Raw genomic sequence first — 17,822 nt, forward strand, 5'->3', positions numbered from 1 at the left:
TCACTTTTCTAACTTTAGTTAGTGTGAAATTTTGCTGTTTGACCATAAACAACATCTGCAAAGTTACAACGCTCTAAGTTCAAAGCAAAGGAAGATATTTGCTTTTAAAGAAAAGGACCACAACAAACGACTGGTAAGGACTACACGACACTCCTCCCGGGTTAGTGACATCACCAACCCTAAAATGTACATAAACCCCGGGAACACGCAGTCCATGTTGAGAAGAGGAAAAGTAGTTTAAGAGTACATTTTTGAGTCAGCTCAAACTTTAGCATCCATCTTTTCACATGCAATAGAAAGTCACTATGTGGATATCAGAACAGTTCCTATACGAGCGATTTATAGATTATCATGACAGAATATGCTAATTGAAGATATGAACTCCACATCAGCAACATAAATTCATCAACTAACCATTCAGAGACGTCCTGTTGCATTCTACGTGTTGTCACTTCTTCTTGAGTCTCTCCATCTTTGTCTGACTCCATTTTACAGTAACATTAAAGACAGATAAGTTTCTTTCGTTTTAGTGTGTCTGCGTAATCGCAGCTGCTAACACACACAAGCTCTTGAAACCCCACCCTCTGCAGCAGCTCATTTGCATTTAAAGGGCCAGGCACAAAACGGTGCGTTTTTGCAAACCCTCAAAAAGTGACAACTTTAACATGCTATATCAAAATATCTGTGGTGTATTTTGTGCTAAAACTTCACACACACACTCTGGGGACATCAGAGATTTATTTTACATCTTGTGAAAATGGCATTTTACCACCCCTTTAAAAAACCTGATGATGTCCGACTAGAGCCAACAGTGCGGAACAGACAGAAAAAATGGTCGGCCTGGTGTGTACTACCGGGCTTTACTTGTTACTGCAAAAAGTGTGGTTGTTCGGTGACATCCTTTGCTAGTGTAATGGAGGAATTAATTTTTTGAGACATGTATGAGTTTTTTTGTGCATTTTGAAATTAGCTGCTGGAGAACTGCAGAACTGTGTGATAAGTTTGAAAAAGTTTTGAGAAATGGGTCCTATAGCGATTGTAAAACAAAAACAAAAAAACACTGTGAATAGATAGATTAGATAGATAGATAGATAGATAGATAGATAGATAGATAGATAGATAGATAGATAGATAGATAGATAGATAGATAGATAGATAGATAGATAGATAGATAGATAGATAGATTAGATAGAGAGATAGATAGATAGATAGATAGATAGATAGATAGATAGATAGATAGATAGATAGATAGATAGATAGATAGATAGATAGATAGATAGATAGATAGATAGATAGATAGATAGATAAAAACATTCAAATGTTGACCTCTGGAGTATACCAGAGTGTTATCCTCAAAAAATTCTGCCTGTCCGTGCTTGTGCTCCAAGAGACCATGGGGGCGTCCAACTGCATCGCCCTGGGCTTGTTCATATCAGAGAGGGAGGTTGGTGTTAAAGAAGTCAAAGAGCACAATACTGTGGCGCACAAGCACAAGAAGGTTCTAACTAGGAAAACTACTTTACAAAATATACCAAAACTTGTGTTTCCTTCTGCATGGATGATGTGAAATCCATTTTAGTGCTTTTATAAACATTAAGGATGATCATTGGGGCAATTGTGCAAACACGGCGGGTCGATGACAACAAGATCTTCAGCTATTAAGGAAAGTGAATCAAAAGGCAATTTGTTTAGTGAGCACACTATGCAAAGAGACAGGAGAGCTGTGTCAAGAGAATGTCAAGATGTAGTGGTTAAAATCGACAAAAATAGGACTTTCAGATGAGAGGCTGCAGAAGTCTTTCACGTCACGCCTCAAGAGTTCTGTTCAAATTACATGGAAATCCAAGAGGGTCAGACTTCACTATACTATTTTGATATGAATGACCTTTTGTATAGATGATATTGATTTAGATTAAACCTATTTACCATATCAACAGGGAAACATTGAGTAATTGTACATATTTACGTTGTACATTGTATGTCTTTGTTCTAAGCTAATGCTCGTCTGTCTCTCAGGAAGGGCCCTTACCCCTCCCCAGGTGCCCTGACCTAGTTGTGAGAAACCTCCTGGAATCACGAGTAAGCACTCATTTTTCATCGCCACTCTCAGGTCTCACTGGGAAAGAGAACAGCTTGACCAGTGTCCTTGGCTTCAAAGCAAGGATTTCCCGTTAACCAGGTGAACGAATGATTTTGTACACATTAGAGAAGTGTCTGTAGTTGTGTAGCCATATCTAGAGATCAGAATATTGTAGAGACTGGGATGGGTTCTTTTAAAATTCACCCTATTTTTTCGTAATGCATGTTATGTATCGTATCGTTAGCAATTCATCCATTCAAAAAAAAAAAAAAATTTTTAGTTGATAATGTTATATATCAAAAGACCTGGTTTCACAGACAGGGCTTAGATTAGGCCAGGATTAGGTCATAGTTCAATTAGGACATAGCTTTTATAAATGTCTTTTTCTAAAGAACGTAATGTTTGTGGTTTGCATCTTGAGACAAAACAATGGCACTGACATATTTTAAAATATATCAGTGCAAGTTTCTTTCAGTTAAAACAGCTCAAACATTCATTTTAGTCTGAGACTATGTTTAAGTCTTTGAAACTGAGGAAAAGTGTCCTAACTGGATCTTCCGGTGAAAGCAACAGATTTTTCTCTGGTGACAGATGCAGGACTTGTCCAATCATTTAGTCTGCTTAAACCCCTCCCCTGCAATCTCATCAGCCTCCATTGTTTATTGCAACGCCTTCATCTCAAAATCCAATCAACGACTTATGAATATAACCAAGTCCCACATTTTTTTTGTTTTTCCATAATCCGTTACACTCGGATGTACGTCACAATGCGGAAGAATATATCTGTCGCTACTTCTGTTCCATCACACCTTTAATGTGCCTATAATAAAATAGCAGCTATTCCGAAAACTCAACAACCAAATAGCAACATGCTAAAAGCCACGAAGAATAGCCTACCCTTTAAATCGCATAGCAACATCCTGGCAACCACAATACCCCAACATTGTGGTGATGAGTTTTGTACAGATAATCATTTCATACACTTTAAGAAATATAAAATTCTATTAGTAGAGTATACTAATTGTGTTTATCACTAAAATATTTAGGGTGATTGTTCAGATGCACTTTTCACATTACTCTATGGGGATTTGGTTAGTGTTTCCTATATGTGATTTGAAGGCTGCTAGACTCTTCTGCTGACAGTTGTTCCAAGACATTATTCTGTGCTCAGACAAAATAGTCTCAGGAAGTGCTTCTCCTATTAAAAGTCTTCTGCTTCTGAGCTTTCCACAGTGAGCTGATGTAGTGTTGGCACATAGAGGGCCATAAAGGAGCGTGTGTGACTGGAAGAAGCAACATTTAGAAAACACAGTCAATGTTTTCTTTCTCGACACTGATGTGTGGCCCATGAGCCAAAATGTTTGTAATATTTCTGTAAAGTGATAAGCAGTTTATTAAGAGCTGGTCTGTGTGATGTAGCACAAGGAACACAAAACTGATAACTGCATGCATGTTTGATTAATTCTTATATTATTTGCAGGTCATGTGTAATCTGTATTTGGTAAAGAATTCACTATAGATACCAATAAGATTGTTTTGTTATAAAAAGTTTTTCACAATTTGGACAAATTATGTTTGACAAACCAGTCTCAAACTTTCACCTTTGAACTTTCAGCATATTCTGCAGCTTTCAGGATTCTTTGATGAACACAGAGTACATTGAACAGCATTTATTTACATTTATTAAATACTAATATTTTGTAACATTGTTCTTCTCTGTCACTTTTGATAACTGTATTCATCCTTGATGAATAAAAGTATTCATTTCTCTCTTTTTTTAGTCTTACAGCAAATGTTTGAATGGTATCATTGTTTCCACAAAATAAATGTTAAGCAGCGAATACTGTTTTCAGCATTGATAATAATAATAAGAAGAAGAAATGTTTCTTGAGCATGAAATCCGTGTATTTAAATGATTTTGAAGGATCATGTGACACTGAAGACTAAAGTAATGATGCTGAAAATTCAGCTTTGCCATTACTTTAACCGTTGACTTCCCCTGAGATCTTATTTATGTCTCCTTGTCCTTTTTCTTTCAGCTCACACATGCATGCATGCACACAGAACTGTACACACACTCACAAATGCAGCAGGACAGACAGTGCACTCTAATTACACACGGGCCCTTTGTACTCGCATCTGAATGTCTGGTGCCAGAAAGACAGGTTGGGGAGGCGTCAGTCCCCCAGAGAATAGACACATCCCTCATCTGTAGATCAAACACATTCAAATGCACACTGTATATAGCTCAACCAGGGCACGCACAGTGCTGTTTTCCTCTGAATCAAATCGATTAGAATTTTATGAATGTAGTTATATCACTAGAAGAATGAAACTCTCATAAAGCACATAAAAAATGCAGATCTTTTTATATAACTAAACTAGTGTTTTATCTTACTCTCACATCACTTAGGATGCAAAGTCAAAGAAAATGTGTATCTACATTTCATTGAAATCTAGGACAACCTCTAAAAGTAACAATTCTTTAAAAAAAATGTTTGCAGGTCTGCTGTTTTCCAGCTGAAAACGACTCAAGACAGAAACAGGACAGTTTCACTGTTAAATCTTGCACGAACCATAGTTATCATAATCTCTTATTTTTAGGCGCATTTAGATGGTTACTTAAACTTCCTTAAGGTATCTAAATATTTTCAACGCTCAGGTGTTTGAGCCAGTATCCCTTAAATGTCCTGCAACAGGATGAGGAATCTGCTGTTAGTTAGAGGAACCCAAAGCATCTTTCAAAGACATCAGTTTCATAGTCTGATATTTGGTAAGAGATTGAGAGGAGGTATTCTTGTTCACTTGGAAAGTTTTCAAGAGGCACAAGAGATAGAAATAGCACAAATCCGACATATCTCCAGGCTGTGGATTTAGCATTCAGCTTGGATTCAGTGGATTGGTTAGGGAAGCAAGACATGGTGACATTTACCACAGACATGGTGGCTTTTCATTGATTTATTAATTTCAACCTAAAAGTTTACACCCCCCCCCCCCCCTCCTTTTCACCCAATTTTTCTAGCACAAACATAGCATAATTAGTTACTTGAATATAAATGAAAGCTGGAGATCTGAATGAAAGCTTATTCCTTCTATTTTCTGATACATTTCACTGAAATGTAGATTCAAGGCTTGTTATCCATGTACATGTCGTATCTTTCATATAATAACATATTCCTGCAGTGCAAATTATTGCTACTGTCTAGCTGTGCCCAGTGGAGCGACTGATTCTCTCTAGGCTTTTAAGTTCTGAATGTCTAACTGCAACTGTTACAGAGCAATGTGTCAAATAAGCATGCATCTTTGAGCAGAGCAGACCTGTTGGTCTTACAAGGTCATTGTAAGCTTAGGCCATTTGTGATATTTTAAAAGGTTCAACAAGTCACAGGGAAAAGTGTTGCTCTTATGTAAATGTAAACCAAAAAGTACCCAAACGAGAAAATTGAGACGGATTTTATTTCATGTATTCAACAATAAATAAGTAGCACAAATATACAACAGACATGTAGCAATTTTGAAAAATCATTTCGATAAGTGTAATTTTTGCATTACATACTTCTACTAACACTTCTCAATGTGGATTAATGTGCATTTGTAGGTTGATTGACTTGATTCAGTCAAAACGTGGCTCTGTGATGCTTTTAGAATTGCTGGTTGTTTCGCGCAGCATAAGCATAGCAATCAACACTTATTCGACCAATGGTGTGTGTTTGGGGTGGGGCTACTGTAACTGTTGTCCAACCAATGGCAAAGTTCGGGAAACCTGTTTGAAGTAAGTCTTTATTTTTGCAATTCAGTTGTGTGCTAATAGTGGTACAGAAACCACACAAAAACCTTTAAAGAAGTATTGTTTCTTTGATATTTTATCCCCCTGAGGTTCATTTGAAAAAAATTAAATATTATAACAATTTATCATTTTTACAATTAATAATAACAGTTATAATTGATTTTTTATTAACATTTTCTACCCTTTGTTAAATGGTCTGTTTTTACTGCCATGAAAATCAGCTTCAAAAATAATTTTCTAAATGCATGTTATTGTAAATGATTCATCCCATGTATATATTTCATTTTTAAATTACATTTAGTTTTTGACTTCATAATAAAAATGTCATAACTTGATCATAGCTTTAACTGTCACAGCATGGAAAGCAAGGGTTGTGGGATATCAAAGACAGCGAAGGACACATCTATTCTGCCTTAAAAAAATCAATCAGATTAATATCTCAGGAGACAGAAAGTAAGGCTAACATTGGGTTCCTTCATACCTTGGAATGCATCCTCCAAAGGCAGCATTTTTAAGCTTTCGGACAGCCAAGTGGATGCTGCAAACTGGTGGTGGTTAAGGAGAGACCCCTGATATGATTGTAAAGGGCTTTGGGTGTACAGTAGTACATATGAAAGCGCTATATAAATGCCTCATTCATTCATTCATTTTCTTCATACTTTGACATCCGTGTGAAACAGAGTATTAAGACAAAAAACGATGTATGATGGGGACTTGATTCTATCCATCAGTTGTTGACTGGAAAGAGGCCGATCTGAATGTGAGCTTGAAGTCGATTGGGAGAAAAAGGCGGGGTTTAAAGATGGCGTATGAAAGTTGCGGTTGGTGTGTTAATAACCAATGTTTTCCACTTCTGATGTCATTTCTAGTGAAAATTACTATTCTAGAAATTAAATATTTGCTTAGTTTTCACCAAAGCTCACTCTATTTTGCTGTAGATCATTAAACCATACGCTGCCTCAGACGTCTGTCCGAAATCAGTTTTGTGAGGTACGTTCGGCAGCGAGGCAACAAGTGAGCTGCCTAAGTTTTCAGACGCAGATAATATCTGTCGCTAATTCCGTTACATTGTGACTTTAAAAAACGCCCCATTTGTATGTAAAATGAGCAACAGCCGTATTAGATCGTTACAGGATTGCAATGAATTGCAGGTTCATGACAGAAACATGAGAAACATTTGAGTCCTTATGATATGACACCTGTAAATGTTTTGTGGTCCTTAAAATACCACAAAATCTGTTTCTCTCTCTCTCTCTCCGGGCAGCTCGAAGGCCAACTATTACCACCAGAGATCTGCTGCACTGCTGCGTGTGCTGGCTCGCTCTCGCCCCTGCAACCGCAGCATCTCCAGCACGCTTCTGGCGTAGGCGTCCCGCAGGTTCACCCCTACCGCCGACATATCTGAGGCCGAGTTGCGCGTCAGTCGCTTCAGTGCCTCCCCGTGCCTCAGCGCCGCTTCCTTCATTTTAAGCGTGAAGTAGCAGGCAGAGAAACGTTCGTTGATAATGGCAATAGGCAGCGAAAGGATGAGAATGCCAGATAGGATGCAGATGAAGGCCATCACCTTTCCTAGTGTCGTATCTGGACGGATGTCTCCGTAACCCACTGTGGTCATGGACGTGGTGGCCCACCACCAGGCGCTGGGAACGTTGGTGAAAGTGGTCTCTGGCATGTCGTGTTCGATGGCGTATTCCACTGTGGCGAAGATGGAGATGCCCACAGAAAGGAACAGCATCAGGAGGCCTACTTCCTCGTAGCACTGGGCGATCGTCATGCCCAAAGACTTGAGACCTGATGAGGAACACACAAAGAAGATAAAGATAAAGTTCAGATAAAGAACACAAAAGCTTGTCACGCTTGTCACAGAAAAGAAAGAACTCAAACAATATTTACATGTTTTCAAATGTGTTCAGAAAAAAAATCTTAATATTCAGGTTGGTATGAACATGATATGCATTAAATGGATATTTCACCCTCTTGTCATTCCAAACCTGTATGCATTTCTTTCTTCTGCTGAACACAATATAGAAGATATTTGGAAGAATGCTGAAAACCAAACCATTGTGTTTTTTGTCCATACAATGGAAGTCAATGGGAACTGAATCTGTTTTGTTACCAATATTCTTCCAAATATCTTCTTTTGTGTTCCGCAGAAGAAAGTCAGTCAAAGTGGTGTGCACAGGCCTTCAGACTAATATGAATGAATAGATTTATAGATTCATATAAATTGTATTTTAGGGCTCAATCAAATACATAATATTCTGATTAAATAATCAAATGAATTGCAAATAATTCAATGTAAAAAGTAACTTCAGAAGTCAATAAATTGGTTGTTTTACTTCCATATCGGGTGCATGATTTTCAGGTGCATGTTATTTTTTTTAATACTTCTTAATATTTTTCATAATTGAGTGCACTAAATAAATGTGTTAAATTAACAGATCTAATTTTAACATGATCACTGCACGCCAATTACTTAATTACTCTTAACCTTAACAATAGCATGAACAAGGAGAGGCCTCTAAATGAATTAGGGAAATAAAAATCATTATGGCACTCTCAGGTAATTTGTGTCATGTCAACTTCCCCCAATGCATTGAACTCTACAAAGAATTAACCATGTTATATTGTGTCACTCTTTTTTAACACGATGCCGAAACAATTTCATCTTTGACCCCATTTGCCAATTGCCACTGACCAATTGAAGTGTAGCCAATGATTACTGTACGGTTTGGATGCCAAAACATTACTTCTGTACAGATAAGATGATGCTGTTGAATTTGAATCAGTGACCGGATGATTTTATTTTGTTCTACAGAGATCATGAACTTCACTAAGGGATAAATGTAAATGTGTCCAACAGATTTCCATATGCAAACAAGTTAAAACTATAAAGGATGGCTAGATATCCTCTCTAGAAGTACTATTTCATTGTAGATTCAAAAGTCAGTGCCTGTATTTTATGTAGTAATGCTGCTTTTGGTCTAGCTTGCAGAGATCTGTACATTGTGTCAGCTTATATCGGTTAGATCCCACAGCATCAACACTTTGTTTATATATATACACATGTACATATATAATGTATGTATGTATACATGTATGTATGTATTAGGAGTGTAACGGTATGTATTCGTCCCGAACATCACAGTTCGGTGCATACAAACAACTTATAGTCAGTCACCGACGGTCTACTCTCCAGTCCAGAAGGGGGCACACACTGTAATGCAATGCTGTTTGCTAACTGTCACAACAGGAAAAAGAGCAGAAGAAGAAGAGACAATCTACGCACCAACCATAGGCACCAACCCAAAACGAGAGTTCAGATGGCACGCAAGAGCTTGCTAGTAGCCTATACGCTGTTTCGATACATTTTTTTGACACGATCCATAAACTTCATGGAAAGGAAACCGGGACGGCAGAAAGCAGCATCCTGTCGTATCGAACCGCGACCCCAAAACCAATGTAAATAAACCGAACCTTGACTTCTGTGTACTGTTACACCCATAATATACCCATATATATATATTAATCTTTTAAATTTGCCTCTGTCAGTGTGTGATGTGTGAATCTTACCGCAAAGGATCAGTCAAGAAGTAATATGAGAGTAATTAAATCATCCAAGATATTCTAGCCTTTAAATATAGGCACCTAAGAACAGCTGCTACACTTTCTCACTCCAAAATGGCACGGCTTCTTGAGAAATGCTTTATTTATTCTTTTTTTAGCTGCCTTGCTGAATACATTTACAGAAAGAACATCAAGCATTTAAAATCGACACCTAGCCTACTTATGTATCAAATGTCCTTTTAATTTTAGAAGTTGAAACCGTATTTTGTTATTAACACGCTGGCTTTCATGGGCCCTTGACCCACGTCTGAGGTATTGGAGTCAACATGACTGCCAGCGAAGAACTAGGTTTCTATTTTGTGAAAATGCACCGGGGAACACTCAAAAGCTTGATATTGAATTATTTTTCTATTCATTTCCATTCTGATCTTGACTAATGTGTCAGTTTGTTCTTAACACTGTTAATTTTTTATGTTTATGACTATTGGGACCGTCTGCCTTTGTTTGGTTTGTGTTTTCTGATCAGATTAGCTACTACTGAGAATAAACACCTTCAGACAGACAGGGAATGCCGCAGACAAGAGAGACCCCATTATTAAAATGTGACGGATATGAAAATAGGCTCTGCCATTGCCTCGGTGGATTATCTGTCAGTGTTTACTTCAGATATTTATCCTGAGAACAGAGCCAACATTGTCTGCTTAGAAATGTGTTAAATCTAAATAGAATTATGGTGAGACCCTGTAAATAAAAATTCAGTCTGGTATTTAGCCACAAAATAAAATAAATATTGCTTTCCCCATTTTAAAAAATAACTTTTGGAATTAGTTCCCAATCAAAGGATTTAGAATTATTCCTTATTTTACATTTCCACATTGAAGTTGATAGGACATGAAAAGCCCCAGTCCCATCAAATTCCCCAACTACCCTCCTTTTTTAGCTCTTGCATCATGTTGTTTAATTTATTCATGACTTTGTGGCTGCATCTTAGAAAGAGATTCTTTCCTTCAAAAAATACAAGATTAAATCCACAAGTCTGTGCTCGGTAACTGTTCGTCTATGGATCTTCCTCTAAGTCTCCGTGGGATGCTGTCAAAATATGAATGGATGAATAAATTTACTCACTCTCCCCAAAATAGACTGACATCTTCATGAATTATTTCATTCCCCAGGATGAGTCCATTACGAGTCGATCGGGTGTTAAAATGCCCAAATGTTCAGGTGGAATGTGTGTTTGATTGACAGAAAGTCAAAAAAAATGTATTCCATTTCTGCTTGATTTTAAGTTTTCAGAGCATCAGCTCAGTTTTCTTCATCTTCATTAATAAATAAATTCAAAATGTTCAGTACAGGTTTTGACTTTGGCACCACTTAGATTTTTCCATGACCACTTTAATAGTTAAACTTACGTTTTTAAATGTAAATGATGTTGAATTAACTAATTAATTAATTTATTTTCATTTCAGATAAACGCTGTTCTTTTGAAATTTCTATTAATCAAAGAATCCTGATTAAGAAAAAGTATCTTGGTTGTCAATGATAATACTAAGTAATAATTATTGGGCACCAAATCAGCATATTAGAATGATTTCTGAAGAATCATATGACACTGAAGACTGGAGTAATGATGCTGAAAATTCACCTTTGACATCACAGGAATAAAATACATTTTAAAATATATTAAACTAGAAAAAACTTATTCTAAGTTTTAACAATATTTCACAATATAACAGTTTTTACTGTATTTTTGATCAAATAAATGCAACAACAACCTTTGAACGGGTATTGCATGATTATTATATGATATGTTTCAACAATAGGTATATCACCTGTGGAGTGTCGGCCAAGTTTAAGCATCCTGAGTGACCTCAATAGCCGCAGCACCTGAACAACCCGTCCAACGTTCTCCAGTTCGGTAGACTCTCCATGAAGGTTTTCCACGGCCAGAGTCACATAGAAAGGCAGTATAGCCAGCAGGTCAATGATATTCACCACACTCCTGCTGAACTTACACTTATCTCTGACACACAAGAACCTGAGTACCAGCTCACCGGTGAACCAAATAATGCAAATGTACTCAAGAACATCTAAGATGATAGGTGCACCAAGTATAGTGAAGTCCAGCGAGATCAAAGCCATGTTCACGATGGACACCACCAAAAAGAACATGGACAGCGTCCCAAACGTCTTGGCCGCCTTGGAGGAGTCCGGCTTCTCCATGAGGTCCCAGATGCGTTGCCGTAAGTCCTGGCACAAAGCTCCGGTGAAGTCCTCCTCCTCGTTGTCCATTATCTCATCATCCTTACTAATATCCATCGTCTCTTTCATCTCCTTCCGGCGGTAGTACTTATCCCTGCAGCAGCTGTCTATGCGGAGCTCATCGATGCCCCAGTACTCGATCTCCTGAAGAAACGAGATCACGCACAGCTCCTCTCGAACATGTAAGTGACCGGTCTTGTAGAAGTTCATGATGTACTGGAAAGTCTGCGAGTTGCGGTCAAAGAAGAACTCGTTCTCCAAGAAGTCTGCATCGTCGCACAGGTCTAAAGCAGAGTCTCGATTGGAGAGGGCCAGCTTGCCCAAGCGAGTTTCTGGGTGAGAGGCCAAAAGTTCCTGAGAGAGGATATAGCGGCTACCTCCGACATTTATAATGAAGAAGTCCAGCTGTTTGTCGCTCGGCAGTGCGGGCTCGCTGAAGAATACGCTGGAGTCCAAGGACAGCAGAGAAGAGTTGTCCTCGTAGAACTCTGCCGGACTTGATGAATCCGTGATCATGTTGTTCTGGGTGATGTTGAGCTCTGAGAGAGCCAAAAGAGGACATTTAAAGTGCATTAATAACAGACTGAAAAGAGCAGTATCAATAATAATGGGGATTTTGCTACTGGTCTAAAGTTAGAAAAAAAATGACACATGTTTAGATTCAAGATGAATGGCGTGCTCAATCCTTTTTAAGTTTGATTTGGGTGCTCTTCGGTCCAAGGTAGAACATCTTAATAGGCAGTGTAGAGAAAAGAAATCTCTGAATCTCTTGCCCTGAAGAAGGCCCCATGCCGCTACGCGTGGGCATTTTAAAGTTGTCCATTTAGGACATGTCATTTTTGCAATAAATACATTTTAATTAAGGAGTGCCTCGGCTATCAGAGATTTCTTTTCTCTACACTGCCTCTCTAAAAATGACACATATTTGATATTTTCACACGATTAACCTTGGGTGAACAAAATCATGGGTTATCATGTTCCATTTTTTACACTGTTCTTATTTGATCATGGTTTAGTAAATATTCTTGAGTAGCCAGGTTTTGAGATTTCACACTGCAGTGAACCATTGGATAATGTTCTTTTTTTACATTTATGATATTAATACTACACACAACTAGAAATATATCTGGTTATCTCAAAGTATTAGTGTACCCAAAAATGAAAATTCTGTCATCCTACTCTCCATGCAAGTCAATAGGGTCCTATGTTGTTTTGTACATACAAAAACAGGCGACACATTTGTCCAAATATTTTCTTTTGAGTTCTGAAGAGGAAAGAATGTTACAGGTTTGGAATGACATGAGGGTGAGTAATGGTGACAGAATTTTCATTTTTGGGTGAACTATCCCTTTAAATCTTTGTAAACAGTGTCTCCGCATCACTCCAGTTGCTTTTGCAATCTCGATTCAACATTTTTTACTGTTTTCTTCAGATGTTGGAAATTCAGTTTAATTGTACAAAGCACATTAATATTTAATGAGGAAAGCACTGAGTTAAAAACAACAACTCACCTTTACATTCAAGCAGCATGTTGTTTCACTTTGATGCCTCGAAAGGAAAGTTTCATAACAGTGGCCTTTACTCTGGGTTTAAACAGTAGGGTTAATTGTAGTGTGAAGCCCTAGGTGTGTGTTTTACATAACACAGTACAGTGCTTCATCTGCTTTACTAATCCTACATATGCACTTTAATAGATATAAGGAGACAGTTTGGAAAGTCTGTGTATACAGGATATGTGTAATACCAACTTGAAAGCTCTGTGTATTGAATGAGCAAATTCCCTGAATGACTTTTTTTCCCTTTTTTACGCCATCACTGGCAGACATCAGACGGGGTGGGAGGGAGAAGAAGCCTTTGGCAGTGTCCTACTTCTTCAAAGCTGCATTGAGATTTAAATATTTTAGCTGGCCTGTCTAATTAATTGAACTAATGGTACTATTCTTGTAATCATTAATTCTCTTTGGTAAGCTCTTCTGTAATATTGTCACGATGGTCATTTTAAAGCCTAAGTTTTTAACAAGATCCAATGGGATAACCGTAAAGAGGTCCGAGCACAATGTGGGGACTGAGAATACTTTTCAAAAGGGAACGAAGCATTTAATTTTATTTTGTTTTTAAATACAAAATCTTAATAAAATTTAAACCAACCCACTGTAAATAAATCCTTGCTACACTGTAAAAAGTGAATGCAGGCACTGCTGTTTCATCTGATCCTTGATCAAAAACTTGGTTATTCCAGTTACACTATTGAATAAAACCAGTCAATTGCAGATGTTATATGACGTTATATAAAATTACATTTTAAAATAACTGATTTTAGGTTTATAGTTTTTAGAGTGTGAATTTAGAATTAAGTGTTTGTCCTGTTTACATTAATCATTAATAACATAATCATTTATGTTGAAAAAAAAGAAGGCATTGTCCTCTCTGAGACGAAAATTAAATGGATACAAGAATGTCCGATTGTTTACATTTTCAATGGGTAATACAAATAAGAGTTTTTGTGGATCTAAAGTAGGCTAGCTAATAACAACAAATGAAACAACAAATGTATTAAATACATTTTATAAAATTCAACTAATATCAATCTCTCAATCTTTAAATTACTTGACTATTTAGGTTTATCTTCTTATTTAGTGTCGGATAGACAGTGAATGCTCTATCTAGGCTCCAATAGATTATACCGAAGACGAAATAAAATTAGTTTGGAATAAATGAATAGGCTAATCAAATAAGCTTTATTTAAATAAGTCGCAAACAAACTAATGCAATATTTATTATTAACGACTAAAAATACATAACAAAGAACATTATACTGGAATACCAGTAACTCTGGACAGACACCCACCTTCAGCCTATAAGCCTACACTGAAAGCACGCGCGCCTGTGTGAGGTGAGCTGGATCCATCTGGCTCTTTACTCTGTTCCCACTCCAAAAGATGTTGATCCTCTGTCGATAAACTGAAGAACATCATGCAAACGCCTTGTGATGTACAAATCCGAAATGTCCACAGTGAAGAACTGATGCAACTCAAGGTTTCACAGGTTCATGAGAGTTCGGAACAGTTCTGACGCGCTCTCGTGCACCTTTCCTTTCCACAGGGTTTTAACGGAGAGAGTGCGAGCTATCAACCAATCAGGAGACACTTTTTAGGCTGCTAGGCAACAAACTCCAGACACTTAATACAACCAGTAAAAAAAAAAATTAGACGCGTTGTAATCATCTGGAAAAAGCAAAGTCTTCGCGGTCACGAGATCTACACCTGCGTGCGCGCAGCACCTAAAAAGCTAACTATTCTTTGTTCGTAGTGGGTGGTGGGTGAACTTTGACCTTAAACCTACGCTTGATTCAAATAACTTTTCCCACACATTTCAAAACAAAGACCATGGTTGGGTAGTATGAACAGAGTGGACATGCATCTGCAAGTTGATTTATACAACTCGGGTTTTAAACCTGATGATCCGTTTTCTGTGAAGGGAATATGGTGGGAATATGTAACTCTTAGAAAAAAAGGTACAAAGCTCTTACTGGGGCATATCCCTGGAACAAAAACGAAAAAGGAAAGAAAGAAGGAATCAAATGAAGCACAATTTACATTTTTAAACGTTTATTATTACACTTTCAGTAAATTTTTAGCCAGCTTTATATCATTAAGAATGGTTGTCTCAACTGTACCGTTTCTACACAACTGTGGGTTATTATGGTTAGTCAGCCTTTTTAGCAAACCTGCAATGTAAAAGCATAACATATCACAAAACTCTTCTTAAACACCTCAGGTGTTGATTTTACTGGTTTTAAATACTCTTAAAAGGTTCTTTATTGACATTGATGGTTCCACGAAGAACCTTTAAACATCCATCGAACATTTTCATTGTACAAAAGGTTCTTTAGATTGTTAACATGTAACATGTTTATGTAATCGCTGTGAAAGCACCCTTTTGGAACCTTTATTTTTAAGAGTGTATAACTACTTAAACATTGGATAAAATGTGCAATCTACTAGATTAGACAATTGCTCATTTCACTGCAGGCCTAATTGCACAACTGTCAATGAATGAATGAATGAATGAATGAGTAATTACTGAATCAGCAGGTGAGATGGATCATAAATGTGTGGTAGGAGATATGAGGTCAGAATATAATACTACTTATAATACTCCTCTACTATTACTATTGCGGTGCGCATAGAAAACTTGTACAGTGTTGTATTTAGATTATAAAAATACTTGCTGAATGAAACATGCAATGTGATTATGTGACAAATGATGCATGCACCAAATGTAGTGAATACTGTCGAAATGCTATTTTTTACATTATACAGCTTTTACCATGTTGCCCCCTGCTGTTAGTAAAAGTATTGCTGCTACAAAATTAATTAGATGTAAAAAAAAAATGTAAAAACACAATTCCCTTTCTTTACAGTGAGAGAATATAGTTACTTAAATATATTTTATGGAAAATAGTCTTCAAATTTCCAGATCTGAACTTTTAGGCAGACCAGGGACAGTTGTAACAGGGGACGTTGTAACACCTTGAATTCCTCCAATCAGAAACAACCTAGAGTGATGACACTCACTGTGCTCATGCTCAGTTAGTTTCCCTCCATTCTTGCCAAAAAGGGAGCCACATTTGAAACTTCCTGACAGAGTTATCTACAAAAGGTGTTTTTTGAGGTAAAAAAAACTTTTCTTTCTGATGTACTTTTTTGGATGCTGTTATAAGATCAAATGTCTATGAATTCAAACAAGTATTATTAGAATCACTGTTTTGTAAGCTAAAAATAGAAATGGCTAACAAGTGTCAAACTAGCAGTCAAGCTAACTCACATGAGATGAAAAAACAACGCCCCGATACAACTGTCCCACCAACCAAGTTTAATTTATATTTTATAAACTAATCAAGCTAAAAAAAACAACAACCCTGCACAGTTTCCCTTTAATGTGCAAATTAAAAGTAAAATGTGCACTGTGCATTGCAAATTAAATGTCATCAAATCACATTTTAAGGTAATTATCTATTTTATATAAAGATAGTCAGTGGAAACAAACATGTGATTGCTTACAGCATGCCAAATATCAGAAAGAGGAAGACAGACAGGGGAGTCCCATTTCAATCAGACAGGGAAAGTCAGTCAGGGGAGTGGCCAAATGACCCTGCACCGATTCCACAAGAAGAGGAGCCAGGGATCAAAGACACTTCCCAGAGTTGGATACTGGACTCCGAAAAGGGTTTTCACACTAGAGCAGGAGCTCCTCTTAAGAGACTACCTGATGCAGGCAGCTGATTTGTATTATGGATTGAGCCCAAAGGAGGTAGCCTAAGCATAGAGTAGGCTATGCTATGTACATTTGTTGTATAAACTAATTATGATAATTTATATAATTTAGGTCCGGAAGTTTGCCTATGATTTGGCAAAGACCTACAGTTGCAGGTACCCAGAAACCTGGGCAGAGAACGGGATGGCTGGTTCATAACGTTTTTGAAGAGGCACCCCACTCTCTCCATTAGAAGCCCTCAGGCTAAAAGCCTCTCACAGGCTACAAGTTTCAATGAGACAAACGTCAATAAGTTTTTTTGACAACTTGCTTTCTGTCCTGGACAAACACAGATTTGCTGCACATGACATCTGGAACATAGATGAAACAGGGGTGGTGGAAATGATCTATATCTCCCTCAGAAACACCTTCCAGAGGCTCACAGACTTACAAAATAAACGCATTACAGAATAAAAGCACTAAATAGCATAATATTTGTATACAGGAATCACCACAGTGCAAAATCCTGAAGAAATTGTGGCCAGAAAGGGAGTCAAGCAAGTAGGTGCAGTTACCCCTGCAGAACGGGGGACACTAACTTCCCTGTGCAGTGAATGCCTTGAGGAATTCCATCCCACCAATCTCCCCCCAGAAAAAAATCCATCCTTTCTTTACCGGCAATGGCCCTCCTGGCTGTATCGGTACAGCAAATGAGTCTGGGTGGATGTAAGGGGAGGACTTTTTGGTCTTCCTCAATTCCAGACTCACAACAAGTCCTCACTGGAGTCAAAAGTGCTGCCAATTCTAGACAATCATACCTCTCACCTTTCTGTGGAGGGGATTGATTTTTTTAATGTCTCCTACATTATAAAG

The 17,822-nt window shown here is 37.5% G+C and overlaps 1 protein-coding gene across 3 annotated transcripts; it reads right to left on the minus strand.

The window, feature by feature from the left end:
- Nucleotides 1-5,518: 5,518 nt before the first annotated feature.
- kcnv1 (potassium voltage-gated channel modifier subfamily V member 1) lies at nt 5,519-14,774 on the minus strand. Of its 3 annotated transcripts, XR_013799184.1 has the most exons (5): nt 14,542-14,774; nt 13,205-13,276; nt 11,264-12,232; nt 6,372-7,658; nt 5,520-6,326 (listed from the first exon to the last, which is right to left on the minus strand). XR_013799184.1 is itself a non-coding variant. In XM_079624589.1 (4 exons), exons 2-4 carry the CDS (start codon nt 13,221-13,223, stop codon nt 7,147-7,149), a joined length of 1,500 nt encoding a protein of 499 aa, XP_079480715.1. In that variant the 5' UTR covers nt 13,224-13,276; nt 14,542-14,774; the 3' UTR covers nt 5,519-7,146. The 3 variants fall into 3 exon arrangements, 2 of the variants coding, with proteins under 2 accessions (XP_079480715.1, XP_079480716.1); XM_079624589.1 differs by having other exon boundaries at nt 5,519-7,658; XM_079624590.1 differs by lacking the exon at nt 13,205-13,276 and having other exon boundaries at nt 5,519-7,658.
- Nucleotides 14,775-17,822: the final 3,048 nt, after the last annotated feature.

This window comes from Phoxinus phoxinus, assembly GCF_949152265.1.
Source record: "Phoxinus phoxinus genome assembly, chromosome: 10".
NCBI lineage: Eukaryota > Metazoa > Chordata > Actinopteri > Cypriniformes > Leuciscidae > Phoxinus > Phoxinus phoxinus.

Bases quoted from the DNA above. Each gene is read 5' to 3' on its own strand.
- kcnv1 (XM_079624589.1), bottom strand. The intron at 7,659-11,263 runs GTGATATACCTA...GTTCCTCATCAG, and splicing joins ACTTGGCCGACACTCCACAG to GTCTCAAGTCTTTGGGCATG.